This window comes from Varanus komodoensis, unplaced genomic scaffold (assembly GCF_004798865.1).
Source record: "Varanus komodoensis strain SLA01 unplaced genomic scaffold, ASM479886v1 scaffold3, whole genome shotgun sequence".
In the NCBI taxonomy this organism is placed as follows: Eukaryota; Metazoa; Chordata; class Lepidosauria; order Squamata; family Varanidae; genus Varanus; species Varanus komodoensis.
The window spans coordinates 61528153-61547370 of record NW_025335761.1 but is presented as its reverse complement, the minus strand read 5'-3'; the positions used below and the strand labels follow the sequence as shown (position 1 = coordinate 61547370).

The 19218-nt window shown below is 46.4% G+C and overlaps 1 protein-coding gene and 1 long non-coding RNA gene across 10 annotated transcripts in view; one reads left to right on the top strand and one right to left on the bottom strand.

Annotated features, from left to right (window-relative positions):
* Window positions 1-10929, bottom strand: LOC123026328. Of its 8 annotated transcripts, none has more exons than XR_006415275.1 (3): window positions 10787-10929; window positions 10086-10309; window positions 1-6985 (listed from the first exon to the last, which is right to left on the bottom strand). It is a non-coding gene; the product is annotated as an uncharacterized LOC123026328 (long non-coding RNA). The 8 variants fall into 8 exon arrangements; XR_006415276.1 differs by having other exon boundaries at window positions 1-6982; XR_006415279.1 differs by lacking the exon at window positions 10086-10309 and adding an exon at window positions 7537-7625.
* A 612-nt stretch (window positions 10930-11541) lies between these two features.
* The window catches only part of ARID4A (AT-rich interaction domain 4A), a 64074-nt gene continuing 56397 nt past the window's right edge, over window positions 11542-19218 (top strand). Inside the window, exons 1-4 of one of the 2 annotated variants that reach the window (XM_044435659.1) lie at window positions 11542-11803; window positions 13202-13270; window positions 16122-16232; window positions 18983-19048. In XM_044435659.1, the coding sequence (XP_044291594.1) occupies window positions 13265-13270; window positions 16122-16232; window positions 18983-19048 (183 nt within the window). In that variant the 5' untranslated portion in view covers window positions 11542-11803; window positions 13202-13264. The remainder of the gene's footprint in view (window positions 11804-13201; window positions 13271-16121; window positions 16233-18982; window positions 19049-19218) is intronic. The other variant, XM_044435658.1, reaches the window with a different exon arrangement.

The window sequence follows — 19218 nt, the reverse complement described above, 5'->3', positions numbered from 1 at the left end:
AAAAAACGACTTCATTGTTACTGTCATGAACACTAAAATTTGATAAAAATGCTGCTCAATCCTGAAACTTGAGTGGCTTAGCTAACTATTTAGCTTTGGGAAACCCAGAATTACCATATGAAAGCAGAAGCCTCTCAATGGTGTTCTTCAGCAACTAATGTTCAGAATCTTCTGCATTACAGCCGGAAGTACTGCATGCCTCAGTCGCTGAGATAAATGATGATGTGCTAGCATAAGTGAACTAGCGCTAGGCCAATAGTGCTTGATGTGACTGATTTTCCATGGAAATTTGTCCTGCTTATAAATGTCACCAGTGCTGGGCTGTGGAGGTCACTTCCACTAGTGCAAAATAATTGGTTAGGGGTGGAAATGAATAGGATATTGCCCACCCATTATGAGCTCGAAGTTCCATGAATCCCAGTCTTGGGGCTACCACTTCTAATTAGGGGAACATCTTTGAATTTGAGAAGCACGTTCAAGTCCGTTAATTCAAAAGCAACTTTAAGGCAACAGTTATTGTCTAATAATCGAGGGGAAAAGGAGCATTATGTAAGCTGCTTTGCTTTTCTTGGAAGGAAAAAAGTGGGATATAAATCAAAAACTATTTACTTGTTCTGTCCAAGAATGGCTTAAGAATAAGCCATATGGCCCTGCTCTGCTCAAATTCACGTCACTGTCTGACTGTGAATATATATATTTCTAGTTGAAGGAGTGAAATAATTTAATTATAATCAAGTAATACCAACATTTAAAACCACACATCTTGATGCTCATGTCCTGTGATGGGAGAAATGAAATAAATACTGTATCTGAGCCCACCACTACTCACTCACTTCTTCCTCTTGTTACAGGAAGCTAAGGGAGAAGGAGAGAACATTTTCACTATTTTAAGCATTTGCATGTGGAAATGCAATTTTTAAAAACATTGATGTTTCATCTAAGAAAACTTCCCATATGTCTGGCTTTGGATATGTTCTCTTCCTATAAAATGGAATAGGAGGTACCATCTAATGTTGCACTAGCACAACTGCTGTGTGTGAGTGTAAGCCAACACTTGCACAAGGTTGTTGTGGGTTGGGTAGTTTTCACCAGCACAACATGAATACTAGCGGGAGCACACTGCTGGATGCTGGGAAGTAGTGGCAAGTCATTATGTACTACTTGATTAAAAATAGTTTAATTCGTCATGCTGCTACACAGATGTACAAAAGGACATTTGTCTGAACATGCCTCTAAGAACACGCTCACAGAGGTTATTCCTTTGTAGTCCAGAAAGCAGGACACATTGGTGGCCTACTCTCTAGCAAGAGCCAGGCCAGATTTGTCTCAACAGAAACAGCCTTACTCCACTGCTAAGTTTATCATCCTTTCTCCTCAAAAATTCAAGCCTAATGTAGCTCTTTATTTACTACATGGTGTTCCCATAAATGCAGGTAGTCATGACAAAACCTTTTCATTAGAACCAAACAGAGGAAGGCAAACTTTTGGCAAACCCTGGCCCTAGCAGAACCTGTTGAGTCCATGGACATCTTATCTCCCTCCCTGTCCTGTTCTGCAATGATAGAGCAGGTTGGGAGCTAAATATACTAATAATGTTTGATGCAACTTAAGTTATTCGCTGAAGACATTGCAGACAATAGTTTAGGACCTGATTATAACTAGCACAACAGCAATAGCACTTTTGTACTGGATGAACTGGACACAAGAACTAATCCCACATGTGACTTAGCAAGTTTCATTCTTGCTTGTGGCCATATATGCAAGTTCATGCTGATCCAGGTCCTGGGGAAAAATGGTTTTATTTTGCAGCTAGGATCTACATATTAATAGCCACATTTCTGTTGACAGGTAAGATAAGCTCACACTATGAGTGTGGAGGCCAGGAAGTAATGAAAAAATGACAAGTCACAGTTGGTAGTTCGAAGGAATTGTGTGAATCTGGTAAACAAAAGTCTACCACCTTCAGAGTAAAAGAGCACACAGCACCATGCAGTTAAAGATTTGCCTATAATACAATGCACAAGTCAAGTATCCAAGACAACACAGAAAAGCCAGTTACTGAATAGCCCTTTAAAGCACCTTGGAAGAAAGCCAAAAGCAAATATTTGCTTCTACAGTATTGGTACTGTTATTGTTTGTATTACAACCATCAATTGTAGAAAGAACAATGCATATCTCAGCAAGGCAAGATGCCATCCTAACACAATGATACCCTGAGCAATTAAAAGAATCACACTACGTGTTTTAAATAGTAATGCCTTAATAAGGTAGCTACAGAACAAAGTGTTTCTTGCCAATCATCTACATAGGCTGCTCAGGATGTATAGGAAAGTGAACCCTGTAGCCTTCCAGTGGATGTTGGACTACAGTTCCCATCACTCATGGCTGTTTTGGGGGACAGGATGGGTAAGATCTTGTACTAAAAGATCAGAAAGGACATTTCTATAACTTCTGTTACTTCTATTACTGGGAAATGCTACTTGGCTTAAGAAAGCAGGTAATCTCTGCTACTTTTAGGTTTGTATTATTTTTCTGTGCAAAATGTACAACTCCTCCATAATTGGGGAAGGGTTTACAAAGTACTGGCAATTTTGCCAACTCTAGATCACCAGGGATCCATATAAATGACTACCACACAAGGAAAACTACTTCCTTGAACTCCAACATTAAAACAGTAAACGCTTTTCAGCTACTCAGGCAGAAAAGCCAGTAGTAAGATCAGCCTAGTTTAACCATTGCCTGTTCGATGTGCTGGGACATGAGTCCCATCATTCCCAACCAGTAGGCTGGTCTTTTTATATTTCCACCTGTGGCTTCCTTAAGTGGCATTCAGTGGCCAAGGAATATTTGTCAGTTTCAATCTAAAGTGCTAAGAAGCTTAGACTCAGCATGTAGCTACTTCCAGCGAGTGTTGCAACCCAAGAGACATACATGGGGTAGGAAGTAGGCAAATCCAAAAAGGAAAAAAAAATCCAGGTCAAATCTATTGGAGGCCAGATGCTTTTCATAAAGGTGGGCATGTCATGAGCAGAGCCGGCTGGAGCCGGGGGTCAGACTAGATGGCTCAGGAGATCCCTTCTGACTCGCGCTGTTTCTATGTAGCGGGGAGGGAAAGTTTTTACCAAAACAACCTATCTTAACAGAAAAAACCCTTATATTTTCCCCCTTCGTGAGAAGGTAATGCCTCTGGACCAGTTAGATACCTTTTATACAGTTATTCAGTGCTTTATTGTTTGTTTAGTCGCAAAGTCATCGTCCCATCACGACCCCATGGAAAACATTCCTCCAGGCTGCTTAGGAAGCCCATGTGGACTCTGTGTATTGGACTAGCACCTTTCAGATCTCCTCCATCCCCAGTGGGTCACAGCCTCGAGAGCCCTAAAATGGGCTATACGTTTAAAAAAATAACAAGTCTCCTCACCTTGCCAGGATCCTGCCCCCTCCCCACTCACTTTTCTATTTCTGCACATCTTAGGTTCCTCCAAGCCTACTTGGAGTTGTATGGATACAGCTGTTTTAGCTGCATAAAAAACACACTAAGAATGAGTGGAATACTAGTATATACAATACAGCAATGTTGACAAAAACACAAAAATAAGCAAATTAGAACCAGAAAGGGCATGTCTACATAGCTTGTAGATATTGAGGAACTTTATTAGCTCTCCAGTTAGTGAGTTCATCAATTTCCCAATGCTCCCTGCAAGCTGATGTTAGCAGAAGTTCTATGTCTAAAAATGGTACTGTGTATTTTTGTAGACCAGTGAAAGTATCTCCTTTGACCCTGAGATGTTGCACAAATGGCAACATCTCTATTTGTGACACAACAGGGAATTTAAAGAGGGACAAGTAATAACTATTCCCCAGTGAATTCACCTGCAGCAAATTGCGTATCCTTTTCTCTTTTCCACACTGTGGCTACCAACAGCCTAATTGCTTGACCAGGTCCCTCCAGCGAGGGATAACGTGAAAACCTGGTTTTTTTTACATAAGGGCAACTCAAGGTTTAAATGAACTTTCGGTTGCCATGCATGAGGGGAAGATAGTGAGTGTGCTCCTTCCTGCATGCCCACTCTTTCTACTTTTAGTCAACAACCCACAAATGACTCCTCTGTAAGTTGCCAAGCATGATACCGGAACCTGGATTTAGGGACAAAACAATCCAGTGGTTAATCATGGTTTTTTGTTGAAATCATTGCTCGGTTCAAACAGCACATTAAGCAATCCATGAAGGAACTGATTCTGAGTTAATGGAAAAGTGGGAGTGGCCAGCATGCTGTGGCCAATGGCCCTGCTCTCCTCCCCTACTCGTCCCTGACAGCCTCTGCTTTGCATACTGTGTGGGCCATTGCTATGCACAAAAATCCCGAACATGGCATGACTACTGCAGGCTTTCAGAAGGAAAGGGCACCAGCAAGCAATAGCAGGAGCTTCCTGCCAGGTCTTGCTTTTACAGACTCCTGTTATGGCAGCAGGAACAGGAGTGGAGCGTGTGGAAACACCTGAAAAATCACTGCAAGACAGATATATCTGACGGAAAAGCAACGATGAATGTATATAGAAGTCTAGAACATGAACTAACTACACCTTTGCACAAGCCCACGTGGCATCAGCTAACTTTCCTTAGACATAGAAGTGAGGAGGGTGAAACTATGTTGTGAAATATGCCACTTCAAATAGGACTAGGGACAGCAAAATCAGGTTTGCACTATATTTAGAAGCCTGAACTGATCGTTTGCAGTCTGGCCTTATTAATAACTTGGGAGGGGACACTGTCATCCTATCCTTAAACTCTGTAGTGTCACCTAATTGTCTACCTCCCTCCACCCTGCAAAATTCAAACAACACTTTTAGAGTCTGGAATAGGGAAAACAGACCAGATCGGTCTGGTTTTCCTTTCCTTAAGATAGCACTCTGGAGAGAGGAGAGTGGTGAACCAACAGCTGAAGAAGGGAACTGGTTGCAGCTGAGGAATGTGCAAACAAAACTAGTGGATGTAGCTGCTTGCCAGGACCTTGCCTCTTAGCTAAAGGAGTATCTCACTCTGCGGCTGTCCCACCTTGATACACACTGCACCATACTCAGTTCTACTGATTTTTCTTCCCACTACTTGAATTTGCAAAGGCTCAGCAACTTTTTCCAGCAGTTACACTATCGAGGGGCAAAAACTGTATCTTGTTTATTGACAGCATGTTCAACCACAGCTCAAAAATTTGTAACTGAATGCACCTGGGAGCTGATTCATACAGTGCTGGCCTACCATGTTTGATATTACAAGAGAGTGCTGGACTCTCAGGCTTCCTTGTCTATGACCAACACATGGTTTGTGTTTCTGGCCCATGAAACAGGATCATTTTACTGGTTTGGCTATACTAGCAAATTAATGTTTGCCACAAAATGGGAGAGAGTTAAGCATGCAAGGAGAAGAGGCTACAAATGCTTAAGGCTACACATGTAATAGGGCAGCACACATGTGAGCAAAGTTGTTCAATATATTTCCAGAAAATGAAACTGCTAAAAGTGATTATCTGTCAATTTGATTGATGCCATTTTTTACAAGTTAGTATCCTAAGTAAGTGCAGTGGCTAGGCATTTCACCAATAAATGAACACCTAATGTATTAAACACAACCTAGAATTAATCGCCAAACAAAGGCCAAACAACTGAGCTCCCTTGGAAATTTTACAGACTTAACAACTCCCTTGCCTGAAATCATAGCTATACATCCCACTTCAGCTAAGTATGGTGACAATGTGCAAATTAGAAGAGGAAAAGAAAAATGCAGCTGTACCTATTTTCCTTTCCTCCTTGCTTTCCAAATCTCACACCTACTGAGATGCCAGTTAGAACAAAGGGTCTCTAGTGCAGACCCTGACTGTTCAAGAATTCAAGCAGAACAAAACCCTTCCCCCACAAAAAAGTAACAGCTGACTCTCTCAACAAAGACATCAAAAGACAATCACCATATGAAGGATTTAGCCTTGAAATTGCTGGGCTTTGGAGATGACAGGAAGGTTGCAGGCTGCAACAGGAAGGAGTCTTCTGACGTTGGATAAGCAGTTCAAAGACCATACTGGCCAGTTACCCTATACTACCAAGCTTGTTTACAGCCAAACCAAGTAACTTTTTGATGTCTTGATCTTTATCATTTTCATAACTGAAGTCTTTTAGGACACCACTGTCCTATGCCCAGCAGCACTACCATAAATTTACTAGCACTCGCCATTTGCCTCATTTTATTCAATTTATATCCCTCCTTTCTGCTAAATTATGGGAGTCAAGGCAGCTAACACACACTGAATTAAAAGAAACTCACATTTTCAGCTTAAAAAGAAATAAATTAAAAATGATTAAACGCAAAAAAAAATAAGCAGCAGGCAAGCTTAAATGCTAAAAACCTCCCTGAATAAAGATGTCATATTTCCTGTCTGCAAGACAACACAAAAGGAGCCAACCCAGCATTTCTAGGTAGAGAGTTTCTGAACCCAGCAATGTCACCAAGGAGGCCCTCTTTTACATCCCTACCAAATGGCATGCAAGAGCTCTGACTTAAGTGTTTGGCCTGTCAACTCATGGTGCAGCTATGCTTTCCTCCCAAGCTACGAGCATGACATCCAAGAAGCTGATGCCATTTTTCTGGTAAGTATGCAACACAGATGACACACATCGTATGACACCTGCACCCCACCAATTACTAACCATGATTGAGACCCACTGTCTCAGTTGCTCTTTGGTACAATTTTGTCAACTGCTTCAACATGCTGTGTGCAGCAGCCCCTACTCAGCTCTCCTGTGTCTCTTACGTCCAAGGCTGGCTCTCTTCTTGAGTCCAGTTTCACAAGTGCAACATCCTCTTCCTTCTTAGGCCTTTTGATGTCACAGGCATCTTTACAAGCTATTTCTTCTCAGCTCCAATTCTATTTGTCATTGCTTTGGGTGAACATGTAACAGAGGCCTCATTGGAGTAAGTTCTTGTATAAAGCTGCTACTGAAATAAGAGACAGAAATCATCAGTAATCTGAGTTGTAATGTGTAAGCCTTAGAGCCCTTTCTCAAACCATTTGAATTCCCCTCCGTGTTTATTATTTCCTCCTTGTTGAAACCAAGCGTCTGCTTGAAGGACGGCACGCAGAACTTGTCCTCAGCGTGCACAAACACCTGCATAGTAGGACACTGCTCTAGCACTATGAACAAAGCTTGCTTTGGCAGGTCTTGCCCAATCAGGTGGGGAAGCACCTTCCCTCATACACTTGATATGAATATATGGAGTTCCTCTACCATGTGGCATTCAAACCATTCATGTCTTTGCTTCCTGGGTCCAGAAGGTTCTGCTTGCCTTAACATCCCTATGGCTCTCTGAACACCTACTGCAGTTAGTCTTTGATAAATCCAGTCAGTGGGTGATCACCAGCTACTACAGATTCCTTTCCTGCAAGTGTCCAGGACAAGGAGGACACCCCTTCTTCCATGTACTGCAGACAAGGCACTGGGGGGAGTCCCACTTCATGCCACTGGGAAGAGCAGGATTCTATCCCTCACCCCAATTTTCTGGAACTTGCAAAGAAGCAACTCGTGTCATGGTACTCGGATTTGGGACCGTCAGCTTTGTTTCCATGTATGGCAAGGGCCTGGAATAAACATAATGCTGAGTCAGCTCCTTCCTTGAACCACCCACATGAGCAAGAATACTCAGGAAAGAGAAACTACAGATATTGGCAAGATTGTGTGCTTGTGGAAAAGGACTATCTTGTTTATAATTATAGGTACACTGTTCTGGCAAGTTTTTTAGCTGAAAAATAGGGCAAACATTATTTCAATCAATGTTTTAAAGAAGCCAACCATACATGTTACTTAATTAAGATGAACTATGCATGAGGAAGTGTCTGCTGATCTATGTCATGAGAGGCAAAATGACGAAGCCTGAAAACATGATGATGAGCAGCTGTTTAATGCTCTCTAGGAGGTGTCACAACTGCTTCATTACTGGTTGATCTGGTAACTAAAGTGTCAAGTGCCGTGACATCCAGATCAGCAGACTATGATTTGACACCTCTCAAGCAGAGGCTCCATCCCATTTTTTGAGAAACCTGCGACCTAGGGGTATTTCCCCTTAAAGTTCAAAGCATAGGTAACAAGTGTTAAGGTGAAAGTATTGCAGTCTTTACAATATACATATTACACTCAAACCTCCACATTTGTGGGGCTTAGGGGTACAGGACTCCATTTAATTACTGGTGGCAAACTCGCAAATGATCAAATCTGCAAAAGTTAAACCCGTGAAAGTTGGATGCTTCTCTGCTCAAACTTGACAGGGCTATCACTCTCACATCTCCATTCGTCCTCTGGCAAGTGCAGACTTGAAGAGCTAACTGGCCCCTTTTAACTGAACCAAAACAGTCTCCATCAACACCCAGTTCTATTACTAAGTGAAAAGCCATGGTTACTGACCACGTATGGCTATAAAAGTGAAGCTAGTACTCCCTGGCTCTTCAACAGGCAGTTCAACCATGTTCAGTTCATCCATACGGAAACTTGGACTAGGATGAAAAAGTACAACTATGCAACAGTGGGCTGATGGGAACTGAGCCATGCACTCGTGTATACTAGTATGACCCTGGGTTTTGCAAGCACCTCCTCACCAGAATGCAGAATGAATTTTAACTCTGTAAACTGCCCAGACAGCCTTTCTGGCTAGAGTACAATAATATAATGAATGAATGATTTCTCCCACCCAATCAGTTCTAAGATAACTGCTGCAACTGAACATGAGCATATTATCTTCCCCCTATATAGTAACTGAGACAAACTGCTCTATATTGATAGTGACAAAAGTTCTCTTACTGCTGTTGAAAGAAGACCATTCCCCCTGCCTTCTTCTCACCCCTTGGCAAGTTAGAGACTGGGTTCATACAGCTTATAAGGCAGGGATGGCTTGCTGCATTATCTGAACCCAGCCAGAGTGGCTTGTGTATAGCTGACAAACCAGACAGCTAATATACAGTACAGTTCACCCTGTGTGATACCCATGACAGCCTATAAGCAGGTATGGTTTATCATGTTTTCTGTACCACACAGCTTGGTTTGTTAACCATTCTGTTTGGATTCAGACAAATGGCAAGCCTCCCCTAGAACTCTGGCTTACACAATACTACACCTTATTATGTTGTGTGAACCCAGACAATGAAAAGCTAGGAAAAGACACAAAGTGTTCTGAGATTTTCTTCATCAAGTTGGCATTTGTAATAATTTCTCTTTCTGATACAAGATTTCCCTCTATACTTACTTGATGGCAGCCTTGCCAAAAGGTTTCAAAGTTAATAATCTAAAAGTACTTAATAGACCACATGCCTGTATATTTTTTACTTGTTACCTAAGAGGAAAGGGGGGAAATCTTTTGCAAAGATCTCTCATTGACCAAAACATCATTTATAAGACTGAGTAAATACAAAGAGTCTACACCATAACAGACACCCCCACACCCTGAAAATGTATCCTATTAGCAGAAGTCTATCTCAAAGTTAAGCAGTGGCCCAGGCACAGAATATACAAGAATATGAGAGAGACTAACTTAAGATACATGCTGAAACCACTATGTAAAAACTACTTCCAGAAAGAATTACATATTAGTCTTTTAAGATGACACAGGAAGAAGTTGCTGCAGACTAACAAAAATAAAGAAAACCAGTATTCTTCATCAGATGCACAACGCATTATCTTCAATCAGCAGATGTAAGAAGCTGCCCACAAAAAGATAACACGTCCTGGATCTTATGCAGGAATCTGCAGTCTGCAAAACCTTTACATATCACCATGAAGAGGCCTCTGAAGTGCCACAAGAACCATTGGCCCTGTTTCTGTGTGCACATGGTGCGTGTGAGAGAGAGAGACAATACTGGAACAACATGTGAAGCCTTCTGGCAAAGGTATTAGTTTTTGTACAGCCATGACACTAGTCCACAAGGAGCTCGTAAAATGACTGCTGCAATAATTTTGGTGATGCTGGTTTCTTCAAGGCGTGACCCAATAAAAGTTCATACAAAAAGGTATTTTTGGAATATACATCTCCCAAGCTGCCCTAGCCAGCGTACCTAAAGGGGCAGTCCCATGCAGGTTCAGAGAAGGAAAAAAACTCCCAGCAGGCCCCAGCCAGGCCAAGAGGCCACCCGACTATCTAAACTCGCATAGGATGGCTAGATGGAGTCACTGAAGCAGTTGGTGTGAGCTTGGGTGGACTCCGGGGGCTGGTGCAGGACAGGAAGGCCTGGAGGAGTGTTGTCCGTGGGGTCGCGATGGGTCGGACACGACTTCGTGACTAACAACAACAAAAGGATTGCGCCTTTAATTGTAGGAATGCACTTTAGCTGTGCTGGCTGGCACACATCTTGGCAGCTGTAGGGTCTATTTCTGTTTCAACTTTCACAGGATTGAGCTACTAACGTGCTTCCTCTTTCCAATGAAGGAGAGGGGAAGCGTCGCCCGTGCCCAGATTATTGCAAGCGAGAGCAAGGGAGGGATGAGCCCCGCCCCCTCCGCGCGGCTGCGCAGTCCTCGCGTCATATTAACTTCCGTTGCTGTGCCCGCCCCTCTACGTGAGCCTCCCCTCAGCCCACCGGCCGGTTTCCGCCGGTCCCCGCCGCCGCCCCCCCCGACCTTCCCCCCTCCGCCGCCGCCCCCCCCAAAGCCTGACCCCACGCGGAAAAGGCCTATTTTCAACGGAGGAGCGGGCTTCTCTCCCCTCCACTCTCTCCAACACCCTTGGCTGTGTCACTTCCCCGGGGGCTTTCGTTACCTCAGCCCGAGCAAGGCCGCGGCACCGCTGTCCTCCTTCGGCCTCCCAGCGAAATGGAACGAAGACGTGACCGAAGAGCGCACAAAATGGCGCCCGGTGGAGGCGAGAAAGAACACCTCCCCCTCCCTTGCCGACGGCCAAACAACGCATGCGCGGCTGCCTTCCTTCGCCACCGCTGCAAGCTTTCTGGTAGCCCCACCCCCCGCCTTTTCGTTTCCATGAGACGGACGCAGCTGGCCAATCCGCTCCGGCCACTCCTCCTCTTCCCCCCCCTCGCTCCCCTCCCCCGCAATTTCCTGCCCTGCCAGGCTTCCACCAATCCCCGCGCGCGGCACTTCACTTCCGGAAGCCCTTTCACTCGTTTCCTTCCCAATCAGAGGAGGACGAGAAAGGACGGGTGGAAACTTTGACTTCACTCCCTTTTTAAGCCCGGGGCGTCCAACGAGGGGCTCTGCCGTCTCACAGTCTCGACCAATGAAAAGTCTCCTTTCTCTCTTACCCCAAAAAACAAAAAACCCCACGAAAGAAAGAAGGCAGCGGGAGGGAGGAGCGCGGACCGCCCTCCCGCCAGCCCGGCCAGCCCCATCTCCTCCCGGAAGATGCCCTTCCGCAGTCCAATGAAAGGCGGGAGACGCACGCAGCGCCCAATAAGGGAGGGGCAGGGCCCCTCGGGCGTCACGGGCGGGGAGGGGGCGCGCGCGAGGGGCGGAGCCAATGGGAGGCCGCGCAGCGCAGCTCCTGCTCAACAGCTTGTTCTCGGGGGGCTGAGCGGCGCCCCGCGGAAGAGAGTCGGGCGCCCGCGAGTGCGGCGGAGCCCGGGCCGGGGCGGGCAGAGTGCGAAGGCGGGGCGGAGCCGAACATCCCCCGCCGCCGCCGCCACCGCCGCTCCTGTCCTCCGTCGCCTGTTCCTGCCGGGCTCGGACGGCGCCTTTGGCCGGGGCGCCCGCGCTCGCTGGCAGGCAGGCAGGCAGACCGACCGACCTCGACCGGGCAGGGCCGTCGCCGGATCACTCGGCTGTGAGTGGGGAGCGGGACTTGCAGGGGGACCGCCAGCGGCCGGAGGGGTGAGGTGGGGCCGGGGACCGATCCGGGGCCGGAGCCCGCCCGCTCGATCTCGGGGACCGGGCTGCTCCTGCCCGGAAGGGAGGCTGGCGAGAGCGGCCGCGCGGTGGGGGGCGCCTCGCCTCAGGAAGGGCGCCGGAGCGGGGCAGCCGGGAGGCGCGGGTGCCCCGCCGCCCTGGGCAGGGAGCCGGGCCGGCCGCGGGAGCGGCGGAGGCGTGGGGTCTCCGCCGCGGCCCGCCAGCCCCGAGGCGGGGGCAGCCCTCCCCTCCCGGGGCGCCGGACTACCGCTCCCACAAGCCCCGGGGGTCGCGGGAGTTGCAGTCCGGCGCCCCTGGCGCCCTGGGGCGGAGGGGGGCCGGAGCGGGGCCTTTCCGGCTGCTGGGCGGGCATGGCCTCCGGTGCCCGCCCCCGCCCGTGGCCCCGGCCGCCCCGCGAGGGCGCGAGGCTCCCCGGCGCCCCTCTCCCGGGCCGGGGCCCGAGGGGCGCCGGGGGAGGCGTGCCCGGGGCGCCGCTCGTGGTGGGAGGGCGTCCGGGGCGACTGCCGCGCGGCCGGCGGTGAGGCGCTGGCGGGCCCGGTGGGGGGAGGGCCGGGCCGGGCAGACCGGGCTTTAACGAGATGTCATGTGAACTGTGTTGTCGCCGGTGGCCGGGCGCGGAGGAGCCCGCCCGGCTTCGGGAAGTGGCTTCCCCGGGGAGAGCCGGGCTCGGAGGGCGCCGTGGGCTGCGAGGCCTCCCGGGAGAGTGGGGCTCCAGCGCTCGGAGGCGCGGGGCGCCTGGGGGGGGACGTGGGCCGCCTCCTTGCGCTCTGCTCCCTGGAGGAGGGCAGGAGCAGGTGGAGGCGCCGCCGTCGCCGGCCTGTCAGCCGCCTCTTCACAGGACCGCGTCCCGGCCCGCTGGTGGTGGTGACTTGGCTCCCGGTGCACGCAGTGCAGAGGTCTAAAGGTGCTGCCCGTGGATGCACGCCGGCCTCTGCTCGGCCTGCCCTCCCCTGCGTGGACCCGGGGTCTCCCCGCCACAGGCCGCCAAGAAAGGGGGGCCCTCGCCGGCCGTGGATGCAGCGGGGGCTCGGAGATGAACGAGAGGGGCCTGGCGAGGTGGGCAGCATGAGCTGCCGCTGACCCAGAACTCCAGAAGTCCATTCGGTCCTCTAGCATTTTCCACTCGCCTTTCTAATGCTTGTTAAACACAGGGTGTGTGTTCTCGACAAGCAGAGGCTGTGCACTGTGTACACTCCAGGGAAAGGGTCTGTTTAATTGGCCAGAAACTTTGTAGGTGAATTCTGTGCTCTTGACCTCCTGCCACCATTCTTATAAGCATATGAATGAATTTAATCATCTTCTCCTTGTCTTCTAGGTATTTCTTCAACTGTTGTAAAGGAAAACTTTTTGAGCTGGAATCCCTCAAATAACCTCAAAGATGAAGGTAAATCTCAGTGTTATTTTCTTCCTTCCCTCTGTTGATCGTATGTTTTTGTGCTTATGTTTCTTACAGTGTCTGAAATCAAGCATCCTATTAAGTGCACAGCAAACTTGTCGGTTGCTGAGCTGTGGCAGAAGCTGTGAACTCAGGGAGCCAGTTAATAATCATATTGCATAGGGGTGTAGTAACGTAGGAAACTTTTACCACTCCAGACAACTGTCTAACCTGGCAGTGGCTCTTTGACTCTGCTTGGGGTCTTATTTATTTAGATTTATTTTCTCAGAGTCCTGAGTGGCTTACACAATTCTCTTCCTCCTGCTCTTAGTCTCATCCCAACAACAACAACGACCCAGTGAGGCAGGTTGGGCTGAGAGTGTGGCTGGCCCAAAGTTGACCTCTTGATTGAACAGGGACTAGAACTCATCTCCTGAGTCCCAGTACTAAATCACACTCGTCTTTGGCAAAGTTTTTTCCATTACTTGCTCACCAATGTTGGGAACTGAACCTGAGATATTCTTCATAGAAATTATATGTTCATCCATTGATTATTCCCTTAGGAGTAAGAAGTTGTGGAGACCTATATGTGTTGAAGAAAGTGTTTGTGTTTGAATGTGCTTGACTGTAGATAGCTTGGATGTGGCAGAACATTCTGGGTTTTGCTTCTGGATTTTTTCTTCTAATGCATTTTCTCTGTTTTCCTGTTGGAAAGTTTACAAAGTACAAATTTTTGACCTGTCAGTAAGTTATGGGTTTCACAGATAAAGAAGATAACAAATGAGAACAATTTTGCCTGTGTAAACAATTTCCCAACAGGTAGGGGTGAAAAGCCTGCAGCATGAAATGATCTTCTCTATGTAATGAAATCCTGATGTGTAGTTTTTATATTGTAGCATGATGCACCTTTGCAGGTAAGGTAGTGGTGCTATGAATAGCATTGCTAAAACGTATGGAAGATGCACGTTAACATTTTATGTGCGTGTGTGTCCCAGAAAGTTACTTTTCCAGCGGGCTAAATTTTGTGAGGAATAAATTGAGGCTTTTTCCTTGTTTTTTTTCACAAAAACTAATTAGTAAGTAACCGGAGATGCTCTTTTTAGTGGTAAAAGTCCTAATATATTTTTGCATAGTGTGAAATATTTGTTCTGAAATGCTGTCCAATACACATTTTTGTACTATGGCTGTGAGGAAGAAAAGAGAAATGAGAACCATTCCCATTTCTTCACTAAATGCTAAGGTTGTTTATCAGTTCTCTGGATCTTGATTTTTGGAAATGGGTGTAAAATTGCCAGTGTCATTCAGTGTTACCTGTTGGTTGAACTCAAGTTGACATATGAGTAAATTCCAAGTGAAAGTAGAGTACTGTATGTAAGACACCTCCAAAAATGTAGGGAGAAATAAAATTAAGTCCTTTCATTGGCAGAACTATGGATCAGTGAGACCAGGAAGGGAAGAATGGGGCGGCATAAAAATGTTTTAATAAATAAAAATAAATAATAATTAAAAAATTCCCTGCACCCTGAAAGTATGCCTGGGAGAGTTGAAGGACACTAGAGCAGTTCTTGGAAGTGAGCAGGAGAAAGCCCTGTCATGCAGGGATAACTCTGCTTGGATTCACATGTATTATACCTGCTTCAGTTAGTGATACGGTACCATCACTTAAAATATATTGCATTTTAATGGTCTCATTCACATGTAATAACTCATTGACTTAAAGAAGCCAGAGACTGTCAGGAATGAGTGGAAGAGAGTGAGTGCGCTCCTTCCTGTCTGCCCTCCACTTCTGCTTTTACTCAGCAACATATTGTTGGCTTCTTTGTAGGAAGTTGTATGTGACGTCTGCACCGGGGCTGCTGGGTTGTTTACGGGCTAAACAGCCTAGCAGTGAACCCAACAACAAACACTCCTTAGTGACAGATGGCATACTCCTCAACACCTGATGGTGGGCTGTGGAGTAAAAGTGGGCGCATGGGGCACGCTGCCCAGAGCACGTGTTCTCTTCTGCCTGTGCCTGGCAGACCTTGAGCTCTTTTGTGAGAACCAGGTCGATGACTTGCATCCTGACTGCAGGACTATGACTGCAATCCTGAAGCAAGCCCCATCTAACATTCCAGGACATACTATTTAAATGTGCTGTTCAGCTATGTGCTGACATCGTGATGGAAATTAACCACTGTGTCCTGTTCTCCAGGTGTTTATTTTGAAGATGTACACAGCCTCCTTTTGGGAAATGAAGAAACATTCAAAGGAAATTAGTGTTGTGGGTGGGGTGGGGGGGTCTTCATTTATTAGGCATCAACTGAAATGTTTGGGGGTTTACCCCAAATTGTTTGAATAATGTTCATTCCTTTAAAAAAAGCCTGGCCTGCTAGTACCTCTGAGAAACCCATATGAGGTAAAGTGCTTTGGCCAAAGTATTTTGGCAAATCTTGTTTTTAATAATTCTAACAACTAGTTAGCATTCTCTTCTGTGAAGACTTGACGGCATAACATTAGCTTTCCAGAAATGCATATTCTTACAGGATTGTTCTTACACTGTTCCCAGTGCCTAGTACTTCTGAAATATTGATCATAGCCGGTTGGAGTCCAAACAGTAGTTGGAAACGGTAGAATAAAGATTAGGATTATTTTATTTCCTACCTTCCTTTTTCGGTAGCAGGGATTTGCATGTATGTCCTCTCGCTTTGGGTGTTTTGTGAGTGGCCAGTCTACATCCAGCAGCTGCCGTTTTGGAGGTTCTTGCCTTTTGATGCTTCGTCTGCTGTTGTATTATGAGCAACGTAAGTTGGGACGATAGATCTGAGAAGTATTTTTGCATGCTTCGGTTAACGGGCCCTTGTTGTTGATCTGTCTCCAGGCAGCAGATGAGCCTGCCTACCTGACAGAGGGGACGGATGTCAGTGCCAAGTACCGGGGTGCCTTCTGTGAGGCAAAAATCAAGACGGTGAAAAGGCTGGTGAAAGTTAAGGTGAGGCAAAGCTTGACGGACAGCATGTTGGATGCCGCTGGGGACCGAGGGCCTCCCGATACTGCTTGATACTGCCCATTGGTGCAGCTAGCCCATTTATCCACTCTGCTTGGCAAATGCTCTCTACAGGTTCGCATCTTTCACCTCACCTGCTCCCTCAGCTCCTTTAAATGGGGCATGCAGCAAACCAAACCTGGGGCCTTTCCCTCGCAGAATACTTTTTCTATTGCTGGGCTGTTATCTGTGCTAAGAGAGGCACAGCAGAGAAATAAAAAAGTTGCAAAGGTATAAAGTAGTTCTCCCAACCTTTAGCGGCAATTGAGTGCAAATATATGTGTTTAATACTTTGGTTCTCCCTCCCAATATAATAAAATGTGGGCGGACCCATATTTCTCCACAGCGGTTGCCTTGGTTCGTCTTGTGCTTTGAGTTAATCTTGGCTAAAAAGGCAAATGTTGCATAATTAATAATAATAGTTCTTATAACTTAATTGGAGTTTTTGTAAATGCTGACGCTGAAATGAATAATGAAAGACCTTTGTGGGCCTGACCTATATGATATCTTAAATTCTGCTTTAAAATGCATTAATTTCCAACAGGATATTTCCTAGCAACGAAGTGTGCAGGCCTGCAGGTGCTTTGGTCACTCATTGATAAATTGATTTAGTCCAGTGTGTTATCAAACAGACGTAATGGCCAGTCGCTAGTGTATCATGCGTTGTGATTTGCTCAGTCATTCAGCAGAGGAAGTATCTTGAATAGAACTCTCTTAACAGCCTAGTATTAGCAGCCTTAACAGCCTCTGAACAGCCTAATATTGGTGCTTTATCCAATAATTAAGCCATGCAGCACGGTTACAAGGTAACAGGTTTAGGCTGCAATCCTATGTCCTTTTTCTTAGGAGTTTTTCACTTTCCTGGGAGTAAGCACATTGAGCCTTTCTTTTGAGTAGACACATAACAGAGCATTGCACTGTTACTGTGGGCTGGAGTTCAGTCGGTCAGGTATGTGTCAGGAGTTTAGAAGCATTGCTGCAAAAGCTTCATTTAGGTGGTATGATGGGTGCTTTTGCATTGCTGGTTAAGTTACTCGGTTGGCTTTATGCAGCCAGACCAATGCACATACACAGTTGTTAGTATGGAATTACTTCCTAATAAATGTTTCCCATCTTGCCATGTCATTTTGTGCTGTACTTTAACATACATAGACCTATGCCTCTGACCTATGCCTTTGTGAGCATAGGCTTTGGCGAATGGGGTGGCATATAAGCTTGCTAAATAAAAATAAAACAAATAAATACTCTTGCTAGGAATGAAGTTCTAATCTTGGTGCTGCCATGCATAAGATTGGATCCAGTTGTATCCTTGAACAGGCAGAGGCCTATATCCAGGTGGAGGAGGCATATTTCATAGATTGCTCTTCTGACACCTCTTACTCTGTTTCCGAGGGTCCTCTGACCCTCCAAAACATCTTATGGAAGGAGGCTGCAAGGAGAATTGGCAGAAAACAGCTTCCCTCCCCCCCCCACACACACATAATTCAATAGGATTGTTCAATGAACAGAGTTTATTATTTATTTATTTATTTATTTATTTAAAATATTTATATGCTGTCCTAATCGCAAAAAAGCCTCAGGACAACTTACAGTGTAATAGCATAAATAAAATTCCCGACCCACACTGGCTTCAATTAAAAATATAGAAAAAAACAATATTAAAACTTATTAAAATACTGCTGGAATAAAAAGGTCTTAACCTGGCGCCGAAAAACAAATAACGACGGTTCCAGGCGGACCTCTCTGGGGAGCGCATTCCATAGGCGGGGCGCCACCATAGAGAAGGCCCTTCCCTAGGTACTTTGCCTCCTGATGTCTTTCACGGAGGGCTCCCGGAGGAGAGCCTCTGCTGCCGATCTCAAGGGGCAGGAGGGCAAATATGGAAGAAGGCACTCCTTCAGGTATCCAGGTCCAAAACCATTAAGGGCTTTATAGGTGATAACCAGCACCTTGAATTGGGCCTGGACTTAGCTGGGGAGCCAGTGAAGCTGGTAGAGAACTGGGGATATGTGAGAATAACACCCAGTCCCCATCAGCAACCTGGCTGCCCTATTCTGCACCATCTGAAGTATCCAGACTGTCTTCAGGGGCAGCCCCACGTAGAGCGCGTTGCAGAAATCCAACCGGGAAGTAACCAATGCATGTGTCACTGTCGTTAGGCAGTCTTCCTCCAGGTAAGGGCGCAGCTGATAGATTAGCCGAAGCTGAAGGAAGGCGCTCCTTGCTACCGCCGACACTTGGGCTTCCAAGGACTGCTCCAGGTTGAGGAGCACTCCCAAGCTGCGGACCCTGCCCTTTAGAGGGAGTGCAACCCCATCCAGGACAAGGACCAGGCCACCTATCCAGGAGCTTGATCCACCCACCAACAGGACCTCTGTCTTGTCTGGATTGAGCTTCAGTTTATTGGCCCTCATCCAGCCCATTACCTCGGCCAGGCACCGGTTCAGCAGAGCCACTGCCTCACCTGGATTGGTGGAAAACGAGAGGTGGAGCTGGGTATCATCAGCGTACTGATGATTCCGTAGCCCACTCCTCCTGATGACCTCTCCCAGCAGTTTCATGTAGACGTTGAAGAGCAAGAGTTCTGTTGATGGCTAGTCTGGGTCTCAGCTGCTATGTATTTCATATAGGTGGGTAGATGTAGATACAATTACTTTGCAAATTTAATTCTTTGAAATCTTTCTCAAAACTTTTAGGTAATCTTAAAGCAAGATAATTCAACACAATTAGTGCAAGATGACCAAGTGAAAGGACCTTTAAGGGTATGTATGTAGCATGTTTTCTTCAAGTAGATCAGTACATTCAGAAATAATTATTTTCATTTGGTTGACTATTTGATTCAAATTGATTTGAATATATTCACATTTCTAGTCTGCTCTTACAGGTATAGCTTTTCAGTGCAATATTACATGAAAGATTTATAAACAGCTCA